Source organism: Garra rufa, chromosome 1 (genome assembly GCF_049309525.1).
Source record: "Garra rufa chromosome 1, GarRuf1.0, whole genome shotgun sequence".
In the NCBI taxonomy this organism is placed as follows: domain Eukaryota; kingdom Metazoa; phylum Chordata; class Actinopteri; order Cypriniformes; family Cyprinidae; genus Garra; species Garra rufa.
The window spans coordinates 14274881-14296929 of NC_133361.1; the positions used below are offsets into that span (position 1 = coordinate 14274881).

At 31.0% G+C, this 22049-nt stretch overlaps 1 protein-coding gene across 2 annotated transcripts; it reads right to left on the reverse strand.

Moving 5' to 3' along the window:
- Positions 1-3294: 3294 nt before the first annotated feature.
- On the reverse strand, positions 3295-19278 carry dnaja3a (DnaJ heat shock protein family (Hsp40) member A3a). Of its 2 annotated transcripts, XM_073836274.1 has the most exons (12): positions 19062-19278; positions 12284-12420; positions 9602-9685; positions 9316-9522; positions 8128-8280; positions 7905-8052; positions 7756-7820; positions 6649-6777; positions 5312-5427; positions 5122-5219; positions 4932-5034; positions 3295-3873 (listed from the first exon to the last, which is right to left on the reverse strand). In XM_073836274.1, exons 1-11 carry the CDS (start codon positions 19264-19266, stop codon positions 4946-4948), a joined length of 1431 nt encoding a protein of 476 aa, XP_073692375.1. In that variant the 5' UTR covers positions 19267-19278; the 3' UTR covers positions 3295-3873; positions 4932-4945. The 2 variants fall into 2 exon arrangements, with proteins under 2 accessions (XP_073692375.1, XP_073692384.1); XM_073836283.1 differs by lacking the exon at positions 4932-5034.
- Positions 19279-22049: the final 2771 nt, after the last annotated feature.

Sequence of the window (22049 nt, forward strand, 5' to 3'; positions counted from 1 at the left end):
GTTCAGTTAATGATGAGAGAATTTTCATTTTTGGGTGAACTATCCCTTTGAAGAGCAAGATTTGATGCAGAGACATAAAACATATTCCAGACAGAATACAATGTGTTGAATTAATGAGAAGAGTCATAGAATTAAACAAACAACTTTAACGCTTTGAAAGGCCACTTTTTGTGGTGTCTATTAAACGTCACTGTCTAAAAGGATAATCAATCTTTTAATTGTTTATTTGAGGCACTTAGATTTTTTTTTAGCAAATATTAGTTATTTGTGACTAATTTGATTAATTCTCTTCTGTTTACCATATTTAATGTGCATAAGATAAAATAAAAATGAAATGTACTTTTTAAGATAAAATAAAATTGTAAGGAGTAAAAAGTACTGTTTTTTCTTCAAAAATGTAATCAAGTAAAAGTACAAGTAGTCAGTCTAAATTGTACTTGATTAAAGTACAAATCCCCAAAAATAATACTTAAGTACAGTAATCAAGTAAAATTACTCAAGTATTTTACACCTCTGCAATACAATCTTCCAAAACAAAACAATCTTACGATTTAGAAGTTAAAACATGCATCTTGTATTTTTTGCAAAAGCATGCATTAATATTTCCACACAAAATGGGTTGTAAAAGTATTTTTAAATAGTATCACAGATATCATTTTTAAAAAACGAAATTATTCTAAGTTAATGACTTGACTGAATAGTCAAAACGAAAAAGCTGTTACCTCATGCGCTCTTTTTGCTCCCATGGAATACGCGCGCTTTTCAAATCAACTGTTCTCAATGGTAATTTTTAAATAGTTATATTATTAGTAGCAGCTGTTAATTAATGGTCGTGAAAGGAACTACAAATTGGACAAAGAAGGTTAGTAAGTGATTTTATCAAACTAGTCTCATATTAAATGTAGAATTTTAAGTTTTGTGGCTTTACTTTCAAGACAAAGTATATTTAAAGTAAACAGCCTACAGTCTGAGGCAAAACAATTTTAAGATTTAGAAGTTAAACATTCATGGTGTATTTTTTGTTAAAGCATATGTTAATATTTCCACACAAAATACCTTGTAAAACTATTTTTAGATACTGTATCACTGATATAATTTTAAAAAACGAAATTATCCTAAAATAAAGAATTGACTGAAAAGTCATAACGAAAAAACTGTTAATTACCTCAAGCGCTCTTTTGCTCCCATGGAATCCGCGCGCTTTTTAAATAAATGGTTCTCAATGTTTTTAAATAGTTTACATTATTCGTAATACTACAAGTTGGACAAAGAAGGTTAAGTGATTTTATCAAACTAGTCTCATAATAAATGTGTAATTTAAGTATTTTGGCTTTAGTTTCAAGACTAAAGTAAATATACATGAGGCAAAACAATCTTAAGATTTAGAAGTTAAAACTTCTTGTATTTTTGCTAAAGCATTAATATTTGTTGTAAACGTATTTTTGAGTACTGTATCACAAATATAATAATAAAAAAAACTGGAAATAATCCTAAATAAATAATGACTTGACTGAATAGTCAAAATGAAAAAGCTGTTACCTCTTGCGCTCTTTTTGCTCCCATGGAAACTGCATGCTTTTCAAATAAACAGTTTTCAACTGTGACTTAAAGTTTACATTTTTCGTTCCAATTGTTGATTAACGCTCTTGAAAGGAACTGCAACTTTGGACAAAGGAGGTTAGTAAAGGGTTTGTTCGAACTAGTCTCATATTAAATGTGTAGTTTTAAGTCTGGCTTTACTTTCAAGACAGAGTATATTTAATGTAAACACACAGAGGCAAAACATTCTTGAGATTTAAAAGTTAAAACATGCATCTTATATTTTTTTGCTAAAGCATGTATTCCACACAAAATGCGTTGTAAACATATTTTTAAATATTGTATCAATTATATAATTTTAAAAAACGAAATTATCCTAAAATAATGACTGAATCAATTTCGTCCCATGAAAACCGCGGGCTTTTCAAATCAACGGTTTCAATGGTAATTCTTAAAAGGTTTAACTGATGGTCATGAAAACTACAACTTGTATTTTTTTTCCCTAAAGCATAAATATTTTATACAAAAATGCTGTAAAAGTATTTTAAGCACTGCATCACAGATATAATAAAAAAAAACGAAATTATCCGAAGATAATGACTTGACTGAATAGTCAAAACGAAAAAGCTGTTATGGCGCTTTTTTTGCTCCCATGGAAACTGCTGCTTTTCAAATTAACGGTTTTCAACGGTGATTCTTAAAAAGTTCATGTTCATCGTTCCAGCTGTTAATTAATAGTCCTGAAGGGAACAACAACCTGGACAAAGGTTATATCAATTTATCAAACTAGTTTCAGATTAAATATGTAATTTAAGGCTTTTGGCTTTACTTTCATGAGAGTGTTTTTAATTTTTATTCAGTTTAGCGTCTTCCTGCTAAACTTTTCTTACAAACTGAAGGATGATTGTATCACATAAATGACATACAACGCAGGAAATGTCAGTGTTTTTGACCAAGCACCATTTAATTTTAACCATTCAGAATGTGGTTACAGTTAAACCTGCTTTTACCTTAGCTTTTGTACATTTTATGAAAACAAATTCAACAAAGTGGTTCCCCAAGTAATATTGACATTTTTTTAATATGGCTAGCAAACATATCATTTAGGGGTAAATGCAATTTAGAATGATATTTTTAGTAATTTTTAAATGTCAAAATGCAAGTTTAAACCTGTTATTTGGTTAACCTCACATTAAGTGTAAAATACTAATCTAATACCGTCTTAAGTTGCACAGGTATTTTTGTAGCAATAGCCAAAAATACATTGTATGGTTCAAAATGATCAATTTTTCTTCTATGCCTAAAATCATTAGGATATTAAGTAAAGATCATGTTCCATGAAGATATTTTGTAAATTTCCTGCTGTATATATATCAAAACTTAGTGTTTGATTAGTAATATGCATTGCTAACAACTTTACAGGCGATTTTCTCAATATTTAGATTTTTTCGCACCCTCAGATTCCAGATTTTTCAAATAGTTGTATCTCGGCCAAATATCAGTCCTATCCTAACAAACCATACATCAATGGATATCTTATTTACTCAGTTTATTTAATTAAAAAAAAAATGACCCTTATGAATAGTTTTGTGGTCCAGGGTCACATATTTTAAAAGACAATGTATGTTTTTTTTTTTTTTTTTTTCAGTTACGGTAGCAACATTTAGTTTGCTTTTTCCATATTTAACAAATAAAGTTTATTTTCTGTAAATAATGCATCAGAAGGTTATAATACACAAATACAGAACCATCATGTACAGTTGTCACACAGAGATTTTATTCATTATTGCATATTTATCTCTACAACAACACATTAAAATGATTTTAATATTAACAGCTGTCTATGTACACTGCTAATCAAGCAGAAGGATGTAACGTTTAGTGAGGTGTCAGCACAAACAAAAATCTTCAACATTGGACTTCATTATTCTGAAATGATATTATTACTGAAGTAAAGATTTCCCGCAGTTAATATCTTCAAAACATCAGCAAAGGAAAGACCTGACTATGTAAAGACTTAACTTAAATTACAGACCAAAGACGAGATCTATAGGTCATGTTGGTGCTAAGGCTGATATCACAATGTTTCAGGTAAATCGGGTACATGTGCGTAAATCATATCCTCCGGGATCTGGAGGGATCTTCTCTTAGAAGTCAATAATGCATCCACAGATCATCGTTTGGCGTTTTCTGAAGAGCGTTCAAAATTATCTCCATGCTGTCCATGTCCAAAGCAGAGGACTTGCTTCCTTCTCTTGAATGTCCATTAGGTTTACAGGAACTCTGAAAATCCACTAGTAACATGAAAGTCTTAATTTCCAGTGGATCTTTTACCTGAAAAGACCAAAAAAAAAAAAAAAAAAAGATTGAATCTGAGGATCCGATATATATCAGGGGTTTTCAATCTAAATTAACAAAATTAAATTTACACTGGGAAAAATTTATATTATAAATGTGTAAAATTACAAAAAATATTTTGTATATTTATATACAAAAAACTATAATAATTTTTATATCTTAAAAAAAAATATATATATATAATTTATGTTAAAAACATTAATAATATAAAATATTTTTCATTATTTTATTTATTTCAATCTTATTTTTTATGTTAAAAACATCTTAATAATGGATTCCTTTTTCTACATATTTTTCATTATTTTATTTATTTCAATCAATCGTATTTTTTTTTTTTTTTTTGTAGATTTTCCATTTCTTTTTGTCTGTAAACATTTCCACAGACCCCCAGCACTCCTTTGCGGCCCCCAGTTTCAAAACCCCTGCAATATTTTATTAGAAGTTTAACGCAGATGAAGAGTTTAGAGCTAATTAAATACCATGCATCTGCTTATTATTGTTGATTTTGGTATCTAAAAATGTATTCATACATTTTTAAGAGAGTTTTCATTTTCTAAATATTTTTTGGGAGCCACTAAACTCATAAACAGCCACAAACCAGATAATAAACCTTGATAATTGTGCTTTTCCAAGGTTTCTCCAATGCGTAAAATCATTGGACCACAAAACCAGTCTTAAGTAGCACGGGTATATTTGTAGCAATGGCCAAAAATACATGGTATGGGTCAAAATGATCAATTTTTCTTTTATGCCAAAAATCATTAGGATATTAAGCAAAAATGTAGTAAATTTCCTACCATAAATAGATCAAAACTTAATTTTTGATTAGTAATATGCATTGCTAAGTACTTAACTTGGACAACCGATTCCAGATTTTCAAATAGTTGTATCTTGGCCAAATATTGTCCTATCCTAACAAACCATACATCAATCAAAAGCTTATTTATTCAGCTGATGTATAAATCTCAAGACTGGTTTTGTGGTCCAGGGCCACAAATGGATTTCAGGGAGTTTGATCTTAAACCAAATCATACCTGGTTTGTGGCTGTCAGGAGGAGCTAAACATTTTCTTTAATTTGGAGAAAAAGCCTTCGTCTTTCTGTTTGTGCTCTGTGCCGGTCTGATTACTGCCCCCTCCTGGACAGAGACAGGTACTGGTTTTAACATTAGCTCCTTTGATTTCTACCTAGACGTGACTAAACTATCGCACAGTGATGACCGTACCTGCAGTGGTGCTGGTCACTCCATTGACGGTTCCCTCCACATCGGTCTCGTCCTCCGCGTAACTCATCAAAAGGGCTCGCTGCCGGTCCGTCAACATCCTTGACAGAAAACATATGGATAAATCAGATTGATGGATTAGTCATTTAAAAGTGGCAAAACAAGCCTTTACGTTATATTTAAGATGACTTACTTTGGGATTTTGATCTTAACATGGACATAGTGGTCACCGTAACCGTAGCCGCTGACTCGTGGTATACCTTTACCAGAGAGCCGGATCCTCTGGTCAGCCTGGACTCCAGCTGGGATCTACAAGAACATTCACTGAATGAATAACTGTGTTTACATAGACAAAAGTATCCAGATTAAACGAGAAGCTCATAATCATTACTATTAGTGTTCATCATCTGTTTGATTACACCATTACTGATTTGAACATTTGTCCCATATGTACATCGACTTGACATACAGGAGTCACCACTAATAAGCTACTGAATATATTGTAGTAACCTACCTTTTTGTACAGCTGCTTTGCAACGATTTGTATCGTGAAAAGCGCTATACAAATAAACTTGAATTGAATTTCACTTCTAGAACTAAAATTTACAGATGATTTACTCACCCCCTTGCCATCCAAGAAGTTCATGTCTTTCTTTCCTCAGTCGAAAAGGAATTATGTTTGAGGATTTTTCTCTATATAGTGGACTTCTATGGCGCCTGCGAGTTTGAATTTCCAAAATGCAGTTTAAATGCAGCTTCGAAGGGCTCTAAACGATCCCAGTCGAGGAAGGAGGGTTATATCTAGCGAATTTCAAAAAAAAAAAAAAAAAAAAATACAATTTATATACTTTTTAACCTCAAATGCTCATCTTGTCTAGCTCTGCGTTCAAGACAGTTAGGGTATGTCAAAAAACGCCCATCTCACTTTCTTCTCCAACCTCAAATTTGCCCTACATCACTTGTTTTATAGCCTTTTTTGTAAAGGGTGTGTGAACTTCTTTGCACGTTCATTTTGTAAACACTGGGTCGATACTTCTGCAGTGATGTAGGGCGATTTTGGAGTTGGAGGAGAAAATGAGACGGGAGTTTTTCAACATACCCTAACTGTATTGAACTGCAATACACAGTTGACGCAGTGCTAGACAAGACAAGCATTTGTGGCTAAAAAGTATTTAAATTGTAAATTTTTTTTTTTTGAAAATAATCAATCATTTCGCTACATAAGATTCTTCTTTCTCAGATGGGACCTGCATTTAAACTGCATTTTGGAAGTTCAAACTCTCAGGCACCATAGAAGATAGGGCTGGGTATTGTGACCAATTCGGCGATTGACAACCCATGCACTGTAGAGGATCCTTTGGTGAGCAACTGATATAATGCTATTTCTCCAAATTTGTGCTGATTAAGAAACAAACTCATCTAGATCTTGGATGGCCTGAGAGGGAGTACATTTTCAGCAAATTTTACGTTAAAGAAACTATTCCTTTAATACTACAATATGGTCATGTTAACATCACCAAAATGTCTCACCGAGAGATTGACGGTCTCGTAGAGTCCTTGCGCTCTGACCGTGCCGCCCAATATGGCCTGAGCCACAGAGACCATGACGTCAGAGTGGATGTCAGCACCGTCTCTTCTGAAGATCGGACTCTTTTGGACCTGAGAGCATCAACACAGACGATTAGCATCAAATATACAAGCAAACAAACAGCACAGAGGATGTAATGTCCAAGGTACACATTTGTAGTAACTCTGAGTTTGGGTGGAAAAAACTGAATTTGGGGAAACATAAAAGTAAATTTGTTAAAAAACTAATCTTGGGGGAAAATACAACTAAATATGTAAAAAAAAAAACTGAATTTGAGAAAAAATAAAGAGAGGGCTGTAGGTATGCTCAATTGTGATTGGCTGACTTAAATGTAAATGTAAAAAACAGATTCATTTAATTGTAAAGTTTTATGAATTCAATTAGACATGCTTGTAATGACTAAAATTGGATTAAAATGGAATCTAGAAATTAAAATGTAAATCATAGAATTCTGTGAAAAAATAAACCTAAAAAAAAAAAAAAAGTGATACTGGAGGAAAATTTTTTATAAATTTTGTGGAAAAAAACAAAACGACAAAAACAAAAAAACAAAACAAAACAAAAAATATTTTGGGGGGAAGCAAGACTGGGAAAAATAAACTTAATTTGGGTGGAAAAAGATTAATTTGGGAAAAGAATAAATTTGTAAAAAAAAAAAAAAATTTAGAAAAAAATAGTGATATTGGGGGAAACGTAGGGAAAAACAAATAAACTAAATCTGAACTTGGGAAAAAAATAAGCGAAATTGGGGAAAAATATACTGAATTTGGGTGGAAAAAATGAATTTACAGAAAAATAAAAGTAAATTTGAAAAAAAAAAAAAACAGAATTTGGGAAAAAAAAAGTGATATTGAAGGAAATGTGGGGAAAAAAAATCAAATAAACAAAAACTGAATTTGGGGGAAAAAAATAAGCTAAATTGGGGAAAAATTTACTAAATTTGGTTGGAAAAAACGGAATTTGCAGAAAAATAAAAGACTGGCTGATTTAAAAGTAACCATGTGACGCTTTGAGGTTCTGAAACCTCAAAACAGTGGTGTTGTACTCACTCTGAACGTAATGAAGATCTCTTTCTTCCCCACAGGCATTCGGACCGTCTGCCCATCCTCGATTCCTAAACACCGTAAAAAAACCCCTCAAAACTCCATCCATTCACAGAAACCAGTCTCTCTTCACTACAGATAAGCAGCTAACTCACCAGCAGGAACAGGCACCGTGACGGTCCTCCTCTGTTTGGTCTGTCCCGTTCCTCGACAAGCCGTACAGGGTGACGTGATGACCGAGCCCCTTCCGCCACAGCGCCGGCAGGTGGACCGCATGACAAAGGGCCCCGTGTTTACGGTCTCCTACAGATACAAATGACAGATGTTGGGTTTTTGGACACATCTAAAGGACTTGATACGCTCAAAGGTGTTGCTTACCATGCCGGTCCCGTTGCAGTTGCCACAGTGCTGGACTTTGGATCCGGGCTCATGCCCTCTGCCACCACAGCGCTGACACATGTCCTCGATGTTGACCGTGATCTCCTTATTCACTCCTTTGGCAGCTTGAGTGAACGTGAGTTCCATCACATACTGTTAGCAAACAGAACAGAGGGTTTATAGATCGTCTAGAGCCCCGTGATTTGCACGTTGTGAAAAAAATAAAACTGAATTATTTTCTTAATGCAATCAGCCAAAATAAATGCCCAGTTAACTTCATGAATAATTATGATATGCTATTAATATATTGTGCATTCATTAATAATAAATTATGAAATGCATTACTGTTGTATAGGAAAAACTACTTCTATTAAAAAATAACAATTATTATTATATTTATTGTTACTATTTTTAAGAGATCCACATCCAAGTTTATTTATACAGTAAAGTTCTGTTGTGTAGCACTTTATTTGTGAAAAAAAAAAAAGTTTTATTGTAAATAAATGGTTGCATTTAAATTTAACTGCATTTTAAAGGATCGATTCAATTGTAAAGTTTTATGAAGTCAATTAGACATGTTTTAAATGACTAAAATTGAATTAAAATATAAAAATAGAATCCAGAAAAATTTAAATGTAAATCACAGAATTTTGTGAAAAAAATTAAATTAAATTAAATTAATGGAATTTGTGAAAAAAATAAAGCAGAATTTAGGGGAAAAACTAAATTTGGGAAATCTAAAACTAAAATTGTAAAAAAAAAAAAAAAAAAAAAAAAAAAAAAAAAAAAAAAACGCAATACTGGGGGGAAATTTGGGTGGAAAAAATGAATTTGGAAAAAATTAAAACTAAATTTGTAAAAAAAAATAAAACTACATTTGTTTAAAAAAATAATTTGGAAAACAAATAAAGTGATATGTGGGAAATTCAGGGGAAACAAACAAAAAATGGAAAAATATACAGAAGAATTGGGGTAAAAAAAAAAAAAAAAAGAGTTTGGAGCAAAAAAAAAAATTAGAGAAAAAAAATTGGAAAAAAAAATCTGAATTTGAGAAAAAATTAATAAAAATTGGGGGAAAATATTAAACTTTATTTGGAAAAGAAAAACGAAATTTGGGAAAGGCAAAAGTGATTTCATAGGGTCCTAACTGCCCAATGCTTATTGAACACAGCATGCTCCACATCTGACCTCTTGTGGCTGATCGAAGATGGCATTGAAGTCCCCAAAGCCTCGAGCTCCAGAAAACTCGCCAAAGATCTTGCGGAAAAGCTCCTCGGGGTCGATGCTGCTTCCTCCGCTCCAGTACTGCTGATGTCCTGCACCGGCCTGACCTGCGTCAAACCCGGCAGAGCCGTACGTGTCATACTGTTTCCTCTTCCCCTCGTCACTGAGCACCTGAGGACAAAACATCAGCGCTCAATATTCAAACATGCTGACATCAGAACAAGCTTTCACAGAGGAAACGCTTTTAAACCTCATAGGCCTCAGCGAGCTGTGCAAACTTCTCCTTCGCTTGAGGGTCGTCTTTGTTAGTGTCTGGATGATACTTCTTTGCCATCTGGATAAGGGGAAAATAGAAACACAAACTGTCAGAAGCCAAAAATTAGACTAGAAATAGTTGTCATACTTTTTTTTTTTTAATTTAATCTAAATTTGAATTTATTTTCAGAATTATTACTCCAGTCATCAGTGTGCACTTAGAAACAGAACAACAACATGAAAAGTACATTTTTAATACCAACACACACAGAAAAAAATATTTAAAAATGACCAAAATGTATAATAATGTCAAATAATAAAAAAGAAAGATATTATTACATATTAATATTAATAATTTCTAATAAATATAAACAAACACAAAATGTAATGCTTTATTTTAATTAATATTTAATAAATTAAAAAATAAAATAACAGATTTATAATACAAACAAACACAGAAAAAAAAAATATTTAAAAACTACCAAAATGTATAATAATGTTGAATAATAAAAAATAGATAATATTGATAAATTAATAAGTTCTAATAAATATAAAATAACCCAAAATGTTACAAAAAATTAGACTGGGTCTAGTCGTCACACATTTTACCATTTGTAAAATGAATAATTATACGTTGAATAATTATAATAAAAATGTATTATATTATATTGTATATATATTAGTGGTGGGCCATTATCGGCGTTAACGTGCTGCGTTAACGTGAAACTCTTATCGCCGTTAATCTATTCTCAAATTCGGTTTGGGAGCTGGGTCTAAAATACGCAAGCTATGATGACTTTCACCTTGATAGTTTAACGCGGATGTATACCGAAGACTATAGAATATGGTCGCCGCGTTTAAGTCTCCTCCGCCAAAACACAGACGGGATCGCGTCGTCCTCCATTCATAAAAACCGAATCTACTATAGCGCGAAATGCCACGTAAATTCGTCGTTTTTTGGATTCATAAATCAAATGTTGGTCAGTCACTTAATTCAAATCGCGATATGGACTAGTGTATGTGAAAACTGAAATGCTGAAAAAAAAGACTGAAAAAAAAGACCGTTTTAATATGAATCCGGTATGTTCCGTTTGCCTAGCTGTATGTATGAATGGCGGAGACGAGCTTTTACTACACGTCGCATACTGAAACACACGTGACGCTCCCGGTAATTTTTGGCATTTGCATCTCACATGAACAGATAAACTCAATCTCCCAAACTGCTGTGAGTGTCACTTTTACCGTTTCATTTGAGAAAACTAGCATCATATCATATCAGAAACTTCACGGCAACCTGTCAAAATAAAAGTACGGTGTAACATGTAATGGGCTGGGTAGGTGTTGACGTTAAAAAAAACAATCTAATAGGGAGAAAAAATAATTTCATTGTTAGTTAGTTAGTAAACACAAGTACATCTAATTGAACATAATTTATTTTCATCAACAAATTATCATAGAACAGCTTTATGATCCATTCTCAAAGACTTTAAGTCATTATTTGGGTAGCACACATATTCTGAATGCCTTCAGCAGAATTCAAATTAGCCCTTTTAATCTAGATTAATTCCAAGATTTAATCTAGATTAATCTAGATTAAAAAAATTAATCTATGCCCACCCCTAATATATATATATAAAAAAAAAGTATAATAATGTTGAAAAAATAAATAAAGAAAATATATATAAAAAAAAAACACACACACACACACACACACACACACACACACACACACACACACACACACACACACACACACACACACACACACACACACACACACACACACACACACACACACACACACACACACACACACTCTAATATAAAATAACACAAAATGTACAAATACTAAAAAATAGACTGGGTCTAGTTGTCACACTTTTTACTATTTCATCTAAATTTGGAAAATGTAGAAAATATTTAAACTGTTTATTATTTGATGCTTTAGTTTGAATGCTGTATTTTTTTTTTTTTTTAAAGCATGTTTTAATGACAACAAACACAGTTTTTTTTTTTTTTAACAAAATGTATAATAATAATAATAATAATAATAATAATAATAATATATTCATAGATTAGTAAGCTCTAATAAATATAGAATAACACAATGTAAAAATGCCAAAAATTAGGCTGGGTCTAAAATTTCCAAAATGTATAATAATCTTAAATAATAAAAAATGTATAATATTAGATATATTAATAGATTAATAAGTTCATATATTATATATTAAATAATATATAATAAAATAAACTGCATAAATCTAGGGAAAAAACTATATTAGCAAAACAATTTGCTATTTTTTGAGCTGAAAAATGTACATCAATTAAAAAATGACATTCAGTTTACCCACTATTTGCTTTGCCAACCTGCGGTTTATTAACAATAATTTGTGAAGAATATTCTTTTCTTACATATAAAATACCATCTAGAGTACAACAGTCATTGTCAGGTATTATAGTCTATTTTTAATGACTATTTAAAGGTCATTTTGTTCTGTTACAAAAATAACAAAACATAAAACATGCAACACTGCTAGTTTTGTGTAATTAGACTCAACATAGTTACTAATATACAGCCATTGTGACAAAATCTCCATGTGACAACTTGCCCTGGTCTATTTACAAGAAGACGACAAACACACACTAGTCAGGTGTCTAGTCAGGTGTCTTGTCTTACCTGGTAATAAGCTTTCTTAATCTCCTTCTGTGTGGCTGTGCGTGGAACACCTAAGATCTGGTAGAAATCCTGTTTTCTAGCAGGAGAGCTGGTGTGGAAGGACATCTTACAGATGACATGAGGAGAAGGGCTCACCGCTGTCACACACAAAACTATCATTACAACTATATACAGCATATTTACTATGGGTTTAATACAGTAATATAAAGTGTAGCAGCTACAGCATTTCTACCTCTTTAAAACCACTTTAATAAAACTCTGTAAGTCAGTCCCAAATTTAATAAATAAAAATGTATTTAAAATGCATGGGTTGTTTTCAAAGGAATAAAATAACATTTGTTTGTATTATTATTAAACACAATTAATAATGAAACCCAAGCCAATAAAAATGCATTCAGAATTAGCTTACTTTTTCTCTCTCTTTTTTTTTTTTTTATAAAACTCTGTAAGTCAGTCCCAATTTTAATTAGAAAATGTATTTGAAATGCATGGGTTGTTTTTAAAGGAATAAAATAACATTTGTTTGTATTATTATTTATAATTATGGAAATGATACTAGTAAAACAATTTGGGTAAGAAGTTGAGCTGAAAAAGTCACGTAAATTGTAAAGTGCCATTTTGTTTGACCAACATTTACATAATATCAGCAACAACAACAATAATAAATATTTCACAAATCATCAAAGAGATTCCAGAAAATAATTCACCCTTAAATATTCTATATTTATTTACACCATATTCTATGCACTTAAAGTCAAAAGTTTTTGAACAGTAAGATTTTTAACATTTTTCTTTAAAGTCTCTTCTGCTCATCAAGCTTGCATTTATTTGATCCAAAGTTACAAAACAGTAACATTTCAAAATATTTTTACCATTTACAATAACTGTTTTCAATATATTTTTATAATATAATTTATTCCTGTGATCAAAGCTGCATTTTCAGCATCATTACTCCAGTTTTTTCAGGATTCCTTTATGAATAATAATATCTAAAGATCAGCATTTCTCTGAAATAAAAAGTTTTTGTAAAAAATTATACACTGTACCATTCATCCATTGTTTTTTTTGGGAAATAAATTATAGATATACTTAATAATTATAGATATATATACACTTTTATGTAGCAGGGATGATTTAAATTGATCAAAAGTGAGTATAAAGACATTTATATTGTTACAAAATATTTCTATTTCAGATAAGCCAGATAGAAAAAAAAAATTATACTCAGCTGTTTTCAACATAATAATAAAAATAAATGTTACTCTGAGCAGCAAATCAAAATATTAGAATGATTTCTGAAGGATCATGTGACTGGAGTAAAGAGGCTAAAAATTCGGCTTTGAAATCACAGAAATAAATTACGTTTTAAAATATATTTAAACAGAAAGCAGCTAATTTAAATAGTAAAAATATTTCACAATTTTACTGTTTTTGCTGTACTTTGATCAAATAAATGCAGGCTTGGTGAGCAGAAGAGACTTCTTTAAAAATGCATTAAAAAACTTCTGACTGGTAGAGTACTATGGTAACCACAGTTGTACCCATGGTACGATAATGGCGTCAAACATTAATACCATGTTACTTTAATTTGGTGCATGCCAAAAAAAAAAACCATGGTGCTATTAGGGGTACTTTTTGATTAGTGAATCAATGTAAACAGTGGGTTTGACCATCTAACCCCTAAACTATGTTTACTATGGCAAATTTCAGGTCAGGGGTCCGTTCTTCGTACGTCGCTAACTAGTTAGCTGGATTTGATTGTTGTGGATTTGTCCTGATCTTGGATTGTTTCGTTCTTCGATGCGCATCTCGGACTTGGTGTCATAATAACAGGTCCGTAAACTTAAACCTGCTCGGGAGCGGGTTTATTTCATGTAAACAGGATTTAGGCTGCGCTCCAGGCGGGTTATGATTGGTTGAAATGGCGAGGTCACATCTGATTGGTTAAAGAAAAATCTATCTATATACACTACCGTTCAAAAGGTCAGTACATTTTTATTGTTTTTTTTAAAGAAATTAATACTTTTATTCACCAAGGATGTATTAAGTTAATAATTAAAAAAATATTAAACGTTAATAATAAATAATTTACATTGTTATAAAAAATATATATTTTGAATAAACACTAGGGCTGGGCGATTTGGCCTAAAATCAAAATCTCGATTAATTGAACATTTTAACCCGATTACGATTAATGAACGATTATTTTATTCATTAATAAAATTATATTTAATTATATTTAAATAATTTTTTTTTTTTGCCCTCATAGTTCACTGACAAGTTTTGTACAGTAAATATGTGCACATATTACAAGTGAGCACTGGTGTAAAGTATTTGAGTAAATGGACTTCGTTACTGTACTTAAGTATTTTTTTGGCTACTTTTTACTTGTACTGAGTATCAAAAATATAAGCAACTTTTACTCTCTACTCGACTACATTTTTTATGTAATATATGTACTCTTTACTCCACTACATTTGAACGTACACTTACCGTTACTCATTGCATTGTGATTGTGCGCGACAAGTCGGCATCTTTTTCTGCTATGGGTAATTTCTTGAGCGGAAGAGGCGATATATGGCCATCTGCAGGGTGCTGAAGGTACTGGATGCTATTTACCTATGTGCTAAATGAGACTACTCCACATGAACGTGAACGGAATCTCTGTGCGGAATTCAAAATCCCCATGTGAGTAATGTTATAATGTACAGTAATGATGCTATGCGTTTTCTTTTAAAGTTTCTTTCAGAGACTTTATGCCCTTTTCCATCAGCAAAAGTGAATATTTGTAGGCTATGCCATCAAGGCATCGTGAATTGTCAGATGAAATAATGGATTTTTTTTTTTACTATTCATTCAAAAATGTGAAACAGGAGGGATGGCAAATCATTACAAATCAATGCAAATTGTTTTATCCTATGAAACTTTTATATCCCAAATAATTAGAATCTATATTTTTCTATAATCAGTTACTTTAAATAGTTTTAAACAAGGTTTTAACATTAAACAAATTTAAACATTTATTTGGAATAATATGTGTTCTAGTATTGTGTATATAATTTGGGGCATTAGGCAATATTTTATATACTTTTATCAGTAATGTGAATAGGGGTGGGTATCGTTTGAATTTTATCGATTTCGATTCCGATTCCGATTCCACTTATCGATTCCGATTCTTTTCGATTCCCAGTTTCGATTCCGATTTAGTAAAAAAAAAAAAAACCAACAAACACAAAAGTCAAACATTAATATATTAAACATGTTTATTTTCAGTGCTAGCTTGTAACATATTATTTTATTACAGGGGTTCTCAACCTTTTTTATATCAGGTCCCCCTTCTTCTCGGGTCAGTTTTGCAAGGCCCCCCTATGCCTGACGTGTTTATTTTTTTAACCTTTTTTATTAACCTAAACATTAGTTTTGCCTTTTTATTTTTCTCCTGCATGTTATAAAAAAAAAAAAATCAAACAAACTTTAAATTAAAGCTATACTTTTGAATTTAAAAGAAAATCCTCTGCTCTAACTTTTTAACATGAATACACACATACAGATTTAAAGCACCTAAATTATTTAATTCAGACATTCTTCACAACTTCAGAGTACTCTTTCTTAAGTGACTGAATATCTACTGTTTGTATTTATTATAAAATAAACATATAAATGAAAAATACAGTAAATACATTGTAAATCTGTTTATGCTGGTGCTCATATGTGCTTAAACACCACTGACCCTTACAAGATCCACCTCTATGGGTAAGCATTCATTATAAAAAACTCACAGGACATTCATTTTGAAAACTATGCAAATATTTTGAAATTTCACGCAAAAATACTATGGATCAGAGCACCGAAAGCATGAATAGTTTGTGAATCAACAGCGGACTTATGCGTGCCTAATGTACGACTCCGATATACAAGAATGAATACATTAGGCACGCGCGAGTTCGTTACTATTACTCTGGTCATCTTTGCCTTTACATTAACGGGAGGGTTTGTTTCATGCAGCCAAGAGATAAAGTAGATGCCTGTCTTCCCGCGGGGGTATAAGTGACTTTTATGTGGGCTTTTGCGGGACGAAATAACATATATTCCTTCTGGAGTGGGCGGGCGCAGGACTAAAATCCGTCCCTTGCAGATCTCTAAGATGAAGTTTGCGTGCAGCGGTAGATTTGTCTTCGGTTTTTACAAAGCGTAGACACACTTTTAAACGCTTACCGTGATCCATCTTTTCGACTGATGTTTACATTACCACGTAAAGTCCTGGCAGATTGCACGCGCGGAAGGTCCTGGCAGATCACTAGAAAAATCACTGGAAAAAATGCAACCAGGAATCGAAACGAGGAATCGAAATTTTAATATTATAACAAGTATCCGATTCTTTATCTTAAGTATCCGATTCCAGAATCGGAATCGATTTTCGATTCCCAACCCTAAATGTGAATTCTTTTTTCTTTTCTTTTTTTGGAAACTTTGTGGAATGCTAAGATAAAATATTTTCAACTGAATAAGTGAATATATGCTTAATTTTAAATGCACTAAAAATGCTTTTAAATTAATTTTTCAATTTTTAAACAGTTTTTGAGTTTGACTGAGACTGACTTGTTCTGCCATTTTGAAACATTAAGTAGTTCAATTTCATTTCTATATTAGGATTTAAATAAATTCTCACAAATAAACGGTTTCTTGTTATAGGGCCTACACATTTCTTTGTGTTCTTTGAGCCTACGTTCAGTACGAGTAAAATACTTAAGTTCTTTTAAAATCGGATACTTTAAGACTTTTACTCAAGTCTTACTGGAATTGGTGACTTGTAACTTGTAACGGAGTAATTTTTACAGTAAGGTATCTGTATTTTTACTCAAGTATGGTTTTCAGGTACTCTTTACACCTCTGCAAGTGAGAGATTTTTGAATGAAGGGTGCACACACTATCTACTATCTATGATTATTTATTGAACATCAGTGATGAACAACTGAAATTAAAGCACATATTGCTTAAAACAAAAAGTCACATTTTTCTTAAATTAGTGAAAATAAATAACTTGCACTTTTGGAAACAAAACAAATTATTTATAAAATAATAATAAATATTAAAAGTAGAAAATAAGCAGTATCTCTTCTAAATAAAATTACTCTTGTATATCCTGTAAATACTTTTTACTGTATAAATACTGCTTAAGCTCTCCATCGACATGTCGGAGGAATAATGTAACGTAACGGGGTCACATGACTCCACACGCGGCAGTGTTTTTAAAGGGAAAGTAATTGAAATAATTGACCTGGAAAAATTTGATCGATTATAGGCTCTGAATGTCGATTTAGATTATTTTTCGATTAATCGCCCAGCCCTAATAAACACTGTACTTTTTAAACTTGTTATTCATGAAAGAATCCTGGGGGGAAAAAAATCACAGTATTTGCAGCACAACTGTTGATCTTATCCAACATTGATCATTCTAATAATAAATCAGCATATTAGAATGATTTCTGAAGGATCATGTGACACTTAAGACTGGAGTAACAGCTGATAAAAATTCAGCTTTTCATCACAGGAATAAACTCTGTTTTAAAGTATGTTAAAATAAAAAACATTATTTTATATTGTAAAAACATTTTGCAATATTGCTGTTTTTTCTGTATTTTTAATCAAATAAATGCAGCCTTGATGAGCATAAGAGACTTCTTTAAAGACTATTACAAGTCTTACTGACCCCAAACTTTTGAACGGTAGTGTATATAAAAATAAAAATATAAATAAAATTACACATTTAATTTGTTCACTACTTTTTGCCAGCCCTCTCTTCTTGCTTTTGCAGTATTCGCTTGCATTTTAATTAAACTCTGAAACTCCTGAAATCCCTCAATCAAGAGTTCTTGCTCTGCTGCAGAAAAATACTGAGCGCGCTCCTTCGTCATGTTCGCCGACCAATCAAAGAGTTGCCAATCAATGTTTCTACTTTCGATACGTAGCCCCTTTTAAGCCACCCAGTGATCTCAGATTACTTCATCCAGCTACTAATCATCAACAACAGGTGCATTAGGAGAACCGGAATAGCAAGCTCATAGTTAGCGCGATGATTTGATCTTGGATGTAGTAAGCGAGGTATGAAGAACGGACCCCTGGAGGTCATATCTAGGAACCAAATAGAGATGCAAACAAAAATCTACAACGGTAAAACTGAGCAAAACTTCACCTCACAACATTTCCATCACACTATGAGATGTTTAGAAAATGTTTACATTATTTTCTTGATAACCGGACTAATAAAATGTCTTTATTTGTCCAGCTGAGCTGCTACAAGGTCAGAGGAGCTTCTAGAAATTCAACCAAGACCAGAGGGGTGTTCCATAAAACAAATTTACCAAATAAGCCAGGCTTATTTTAGTTAGTCTGACTTATTGTCATTTGATTTGGCTCAAAATAAGTCAGACTAACTCAAATAAGCCTGGTTTATTTGGTAAACTTGCTTTATGGAACACCCCCCAGGTCTGTGATTTCTAATCAGATCTAAACCCATTCTCACACGGTATTGATTAGATAGCTCTTGATTAAAGTGATCACATGTGATTGTGAATGTATTGATTACAGAGTTGAATACAGTAACTATGTGTGCTTTCTGGCCTAACGTTACATATGAATGGCTTTTAATAGTTACATCACCATATCATCTATCATATAAAGCTGAATCGATAATATCAGACTTGATTTATAAAGACAGGTTTTGAAATCAGATTTAGCAGTATGTGTGTAGTTTGATGCTCAGGCCTTCATGTCTCACCTGTCATGCCTCTCAATGTCACCGCAGTCCCGGTTCCTCCGGTGCTCCCTCCCAGAGTCGTCCATATCTGCCGACCCGACCGCGTCGAGAGGCTCCTGTAGGCTCCATCCGCGCTGGAGAGGAGAGGTGAGCAGGCCTGTCTGTGGCTGGAGGACACGGCTACTGTGATCCAGCGTGCGGAGCTGCGAGCTGCGGAACACGCCATCTTTGCCACTCAGCCGACACGACAGCGACTGCGCATGTGCGAGCTGTACGCGCATGCGCACTACTGTTAAGAGTGAGATTCTTGGTTAGCGTAGGCATTCCTTATGAGCGCGGATGAGTTGAAGTAGAGCGGCAGGGCTGGGGAAGTTGGAAGCAGTTGAAAGTTGAGGGATTTAACCGAACATTAAACACAATACAGTGAAATACAATATACAAGGCTAAGATAACATAATTCAAATGTGTTATGCAAGCTTGTTCAAGAGATTTGAGTAATTTAAAGTTGGACTAATTAATGAAAAGAAAAATGAACAGGAAAAGACGTATTTTTTGTTGACTGCACAGATATGTAGGTATTCTTTCACACATTATGACTCCTATTTTAGACTCATTGGCGATATTTAGCTTGCCTTTTTTTGTATTTAATTAATTAATTAATTAAAATAATAATGTGAATATGAATATGAATAAATTTATTTTTATGTTATATTTATTTGTTAATTGAAATGAAAAAAGTGAACTGTAATGAAATGAAACATAACCTATTTTATTATAGCTAGTTGCTTAAAAGAAAAAAAGGTGATTGTCTCAACTGAAAAAATAAAATAAATAAATAAATAAATAAAATAATAATGATAATAATGATAATAATAATACTTTCAAAATATATGAAAATAATAATATAAAAATAAATTCATGAATAAATGCTATATTTTTTGTTACTTGAAATTAAATGAATTTGAACTGTAATATTATATATATATATATATATATATATATATATATATATATGTGTGTGTGTGTGTGTGTGTGTGTGTGTGTGTATGTATGTAACTTATTTTTATTTTAGCTAGTTGCTAAAAGAAAGTTTACTGTCTCAACTAAAAAAAAAAAAAAAAAATTGGCCTAATAATAATAATAATAGGTCTAATAATATTAATAAAAAATGTATGAAAATAATAATTTAAATAATAAATTCACCAATAAATGTTACATCTATTGGTTAAATGAAATAGATGTTAACTATATAAAATTAAAATATATATTTAAAACAAAAATAATATTAATTCAATTAATAATAACATTAATACTTTTAAAAAATGTATGAAAATAATAATGCAAATAATAAATTCACCAATAAATGTTATATTATTTGTAAATAAATAATATATAAATATTTAAATTTGAACTCTAATAAAATGAAACGTATTTTATTTTGGCTAGTCACCAAGGCAATATTCCTCATTTTTATTTTATTTAATGACATAAAAGCAAAGAAATAGAAATAAGAGAAACCAAATAAAAACTATATATGCATATATTGAAAAACTCACAAGACAAAATACACAAAACCAAAGTAATAAAACTTTAACTAAAATGAAAATAAAAAAAAAATCTAAAAATAAAAACAAACTTAAGATATATATAAAGCTACAATAATATCTAAATCATATTATAATATTGCTGTTTGTTTGTTTATATTTATTAATTTCTTATATTTATAATTATTTATTTAGAAATATGTATTGTCCCAACTGAAAATAATAATAATTATAATAATAGGCCTAATAATAATAATTTAAAAAATGTATGAAAATAATAATGTAAATAATAAATTCAACAATAAATGTTATATCTGTTCTTTACTTGAAATTTTAACTGTATTAAAATAAAATATATATATATTTAAAAAAGAAATATACTATATACTTGTCTCAACTGAATAAATAAATAAATAAATAAATAATAGTAGTAGTAGTAGGGCTAATAATAATAATAATAATAATACTTAAAAATCTATGAAAATAATAATGTAAATAATAAATTCACCAATAAATGTTATATTTGTTCGGTACTTGAAATAAAAATTAATAACTGTATTAAAATAAAATATGTATATAAAAAAAAAGAAATTTACTATATAAAAATGAAACTTATTTTATTTTGGCTAGTTGGCAAAAGAAAATAAATAAATAAATGTTATTGTCTCAACTGAATAAATAAATAAATAAATAATAGTAGTAGTAGGGCTAATAATTAGGGGTGGGAAAAAAAATCGATATTGCAATATATTGTTGTGCTCTCTGTCGCAATAAATAATCGATACACTAACGGCCAATATCGATATTTTATTACAACACAAAATGATTAATTTACCCAAAAACACTATGCTCGTTTTTTCCTTATAATTAAAACTATTTTTTGACAAAACTAGCCTACTATAGTAAAAATAGTGTTAATAATGTTCATATTCAAATATATAAATGTATATTTTTCTAGGTAGCCTAACTGTATTATAACTATTAAAAAAGATTTTTGCAATGGGTAAATATCATATACATAAAAGTAAGTGAAATAACAGTAAACCCTGAATATAAAAATTCTTTAAAAATTCTTTAAAACACTTAATAAACCCCTTTGTGAATTGTGTAAAACCATGTATGAGTCTCTTTCCTTTTAAGAATGGTAATGTTTTGATTTATTTGTTTATTTTCCTTGCAACCCCCCGAAAATGTTTATTTTGTTTGTTTGTTGTTTATTGTGTGGAGATATATATATATATATTTTTTTTTTATTATTATTATTATTTTTTTTCTCATTCAGGTGTCTCCAAACTTTTGGTCTGTACTGTAGATATTAATTCAACTGAAAAAACTTATGAAAAAATATCTTTCAGGTGGTCAAGTAGCAATTAGTGGAGCTCTGCAGCCACCTACTGGTAAAAGTTATTTGTAGTTGTATTTTTTACTTTTAAAACTGGATTTTCCAAAAGAGGGGCAAAAATCC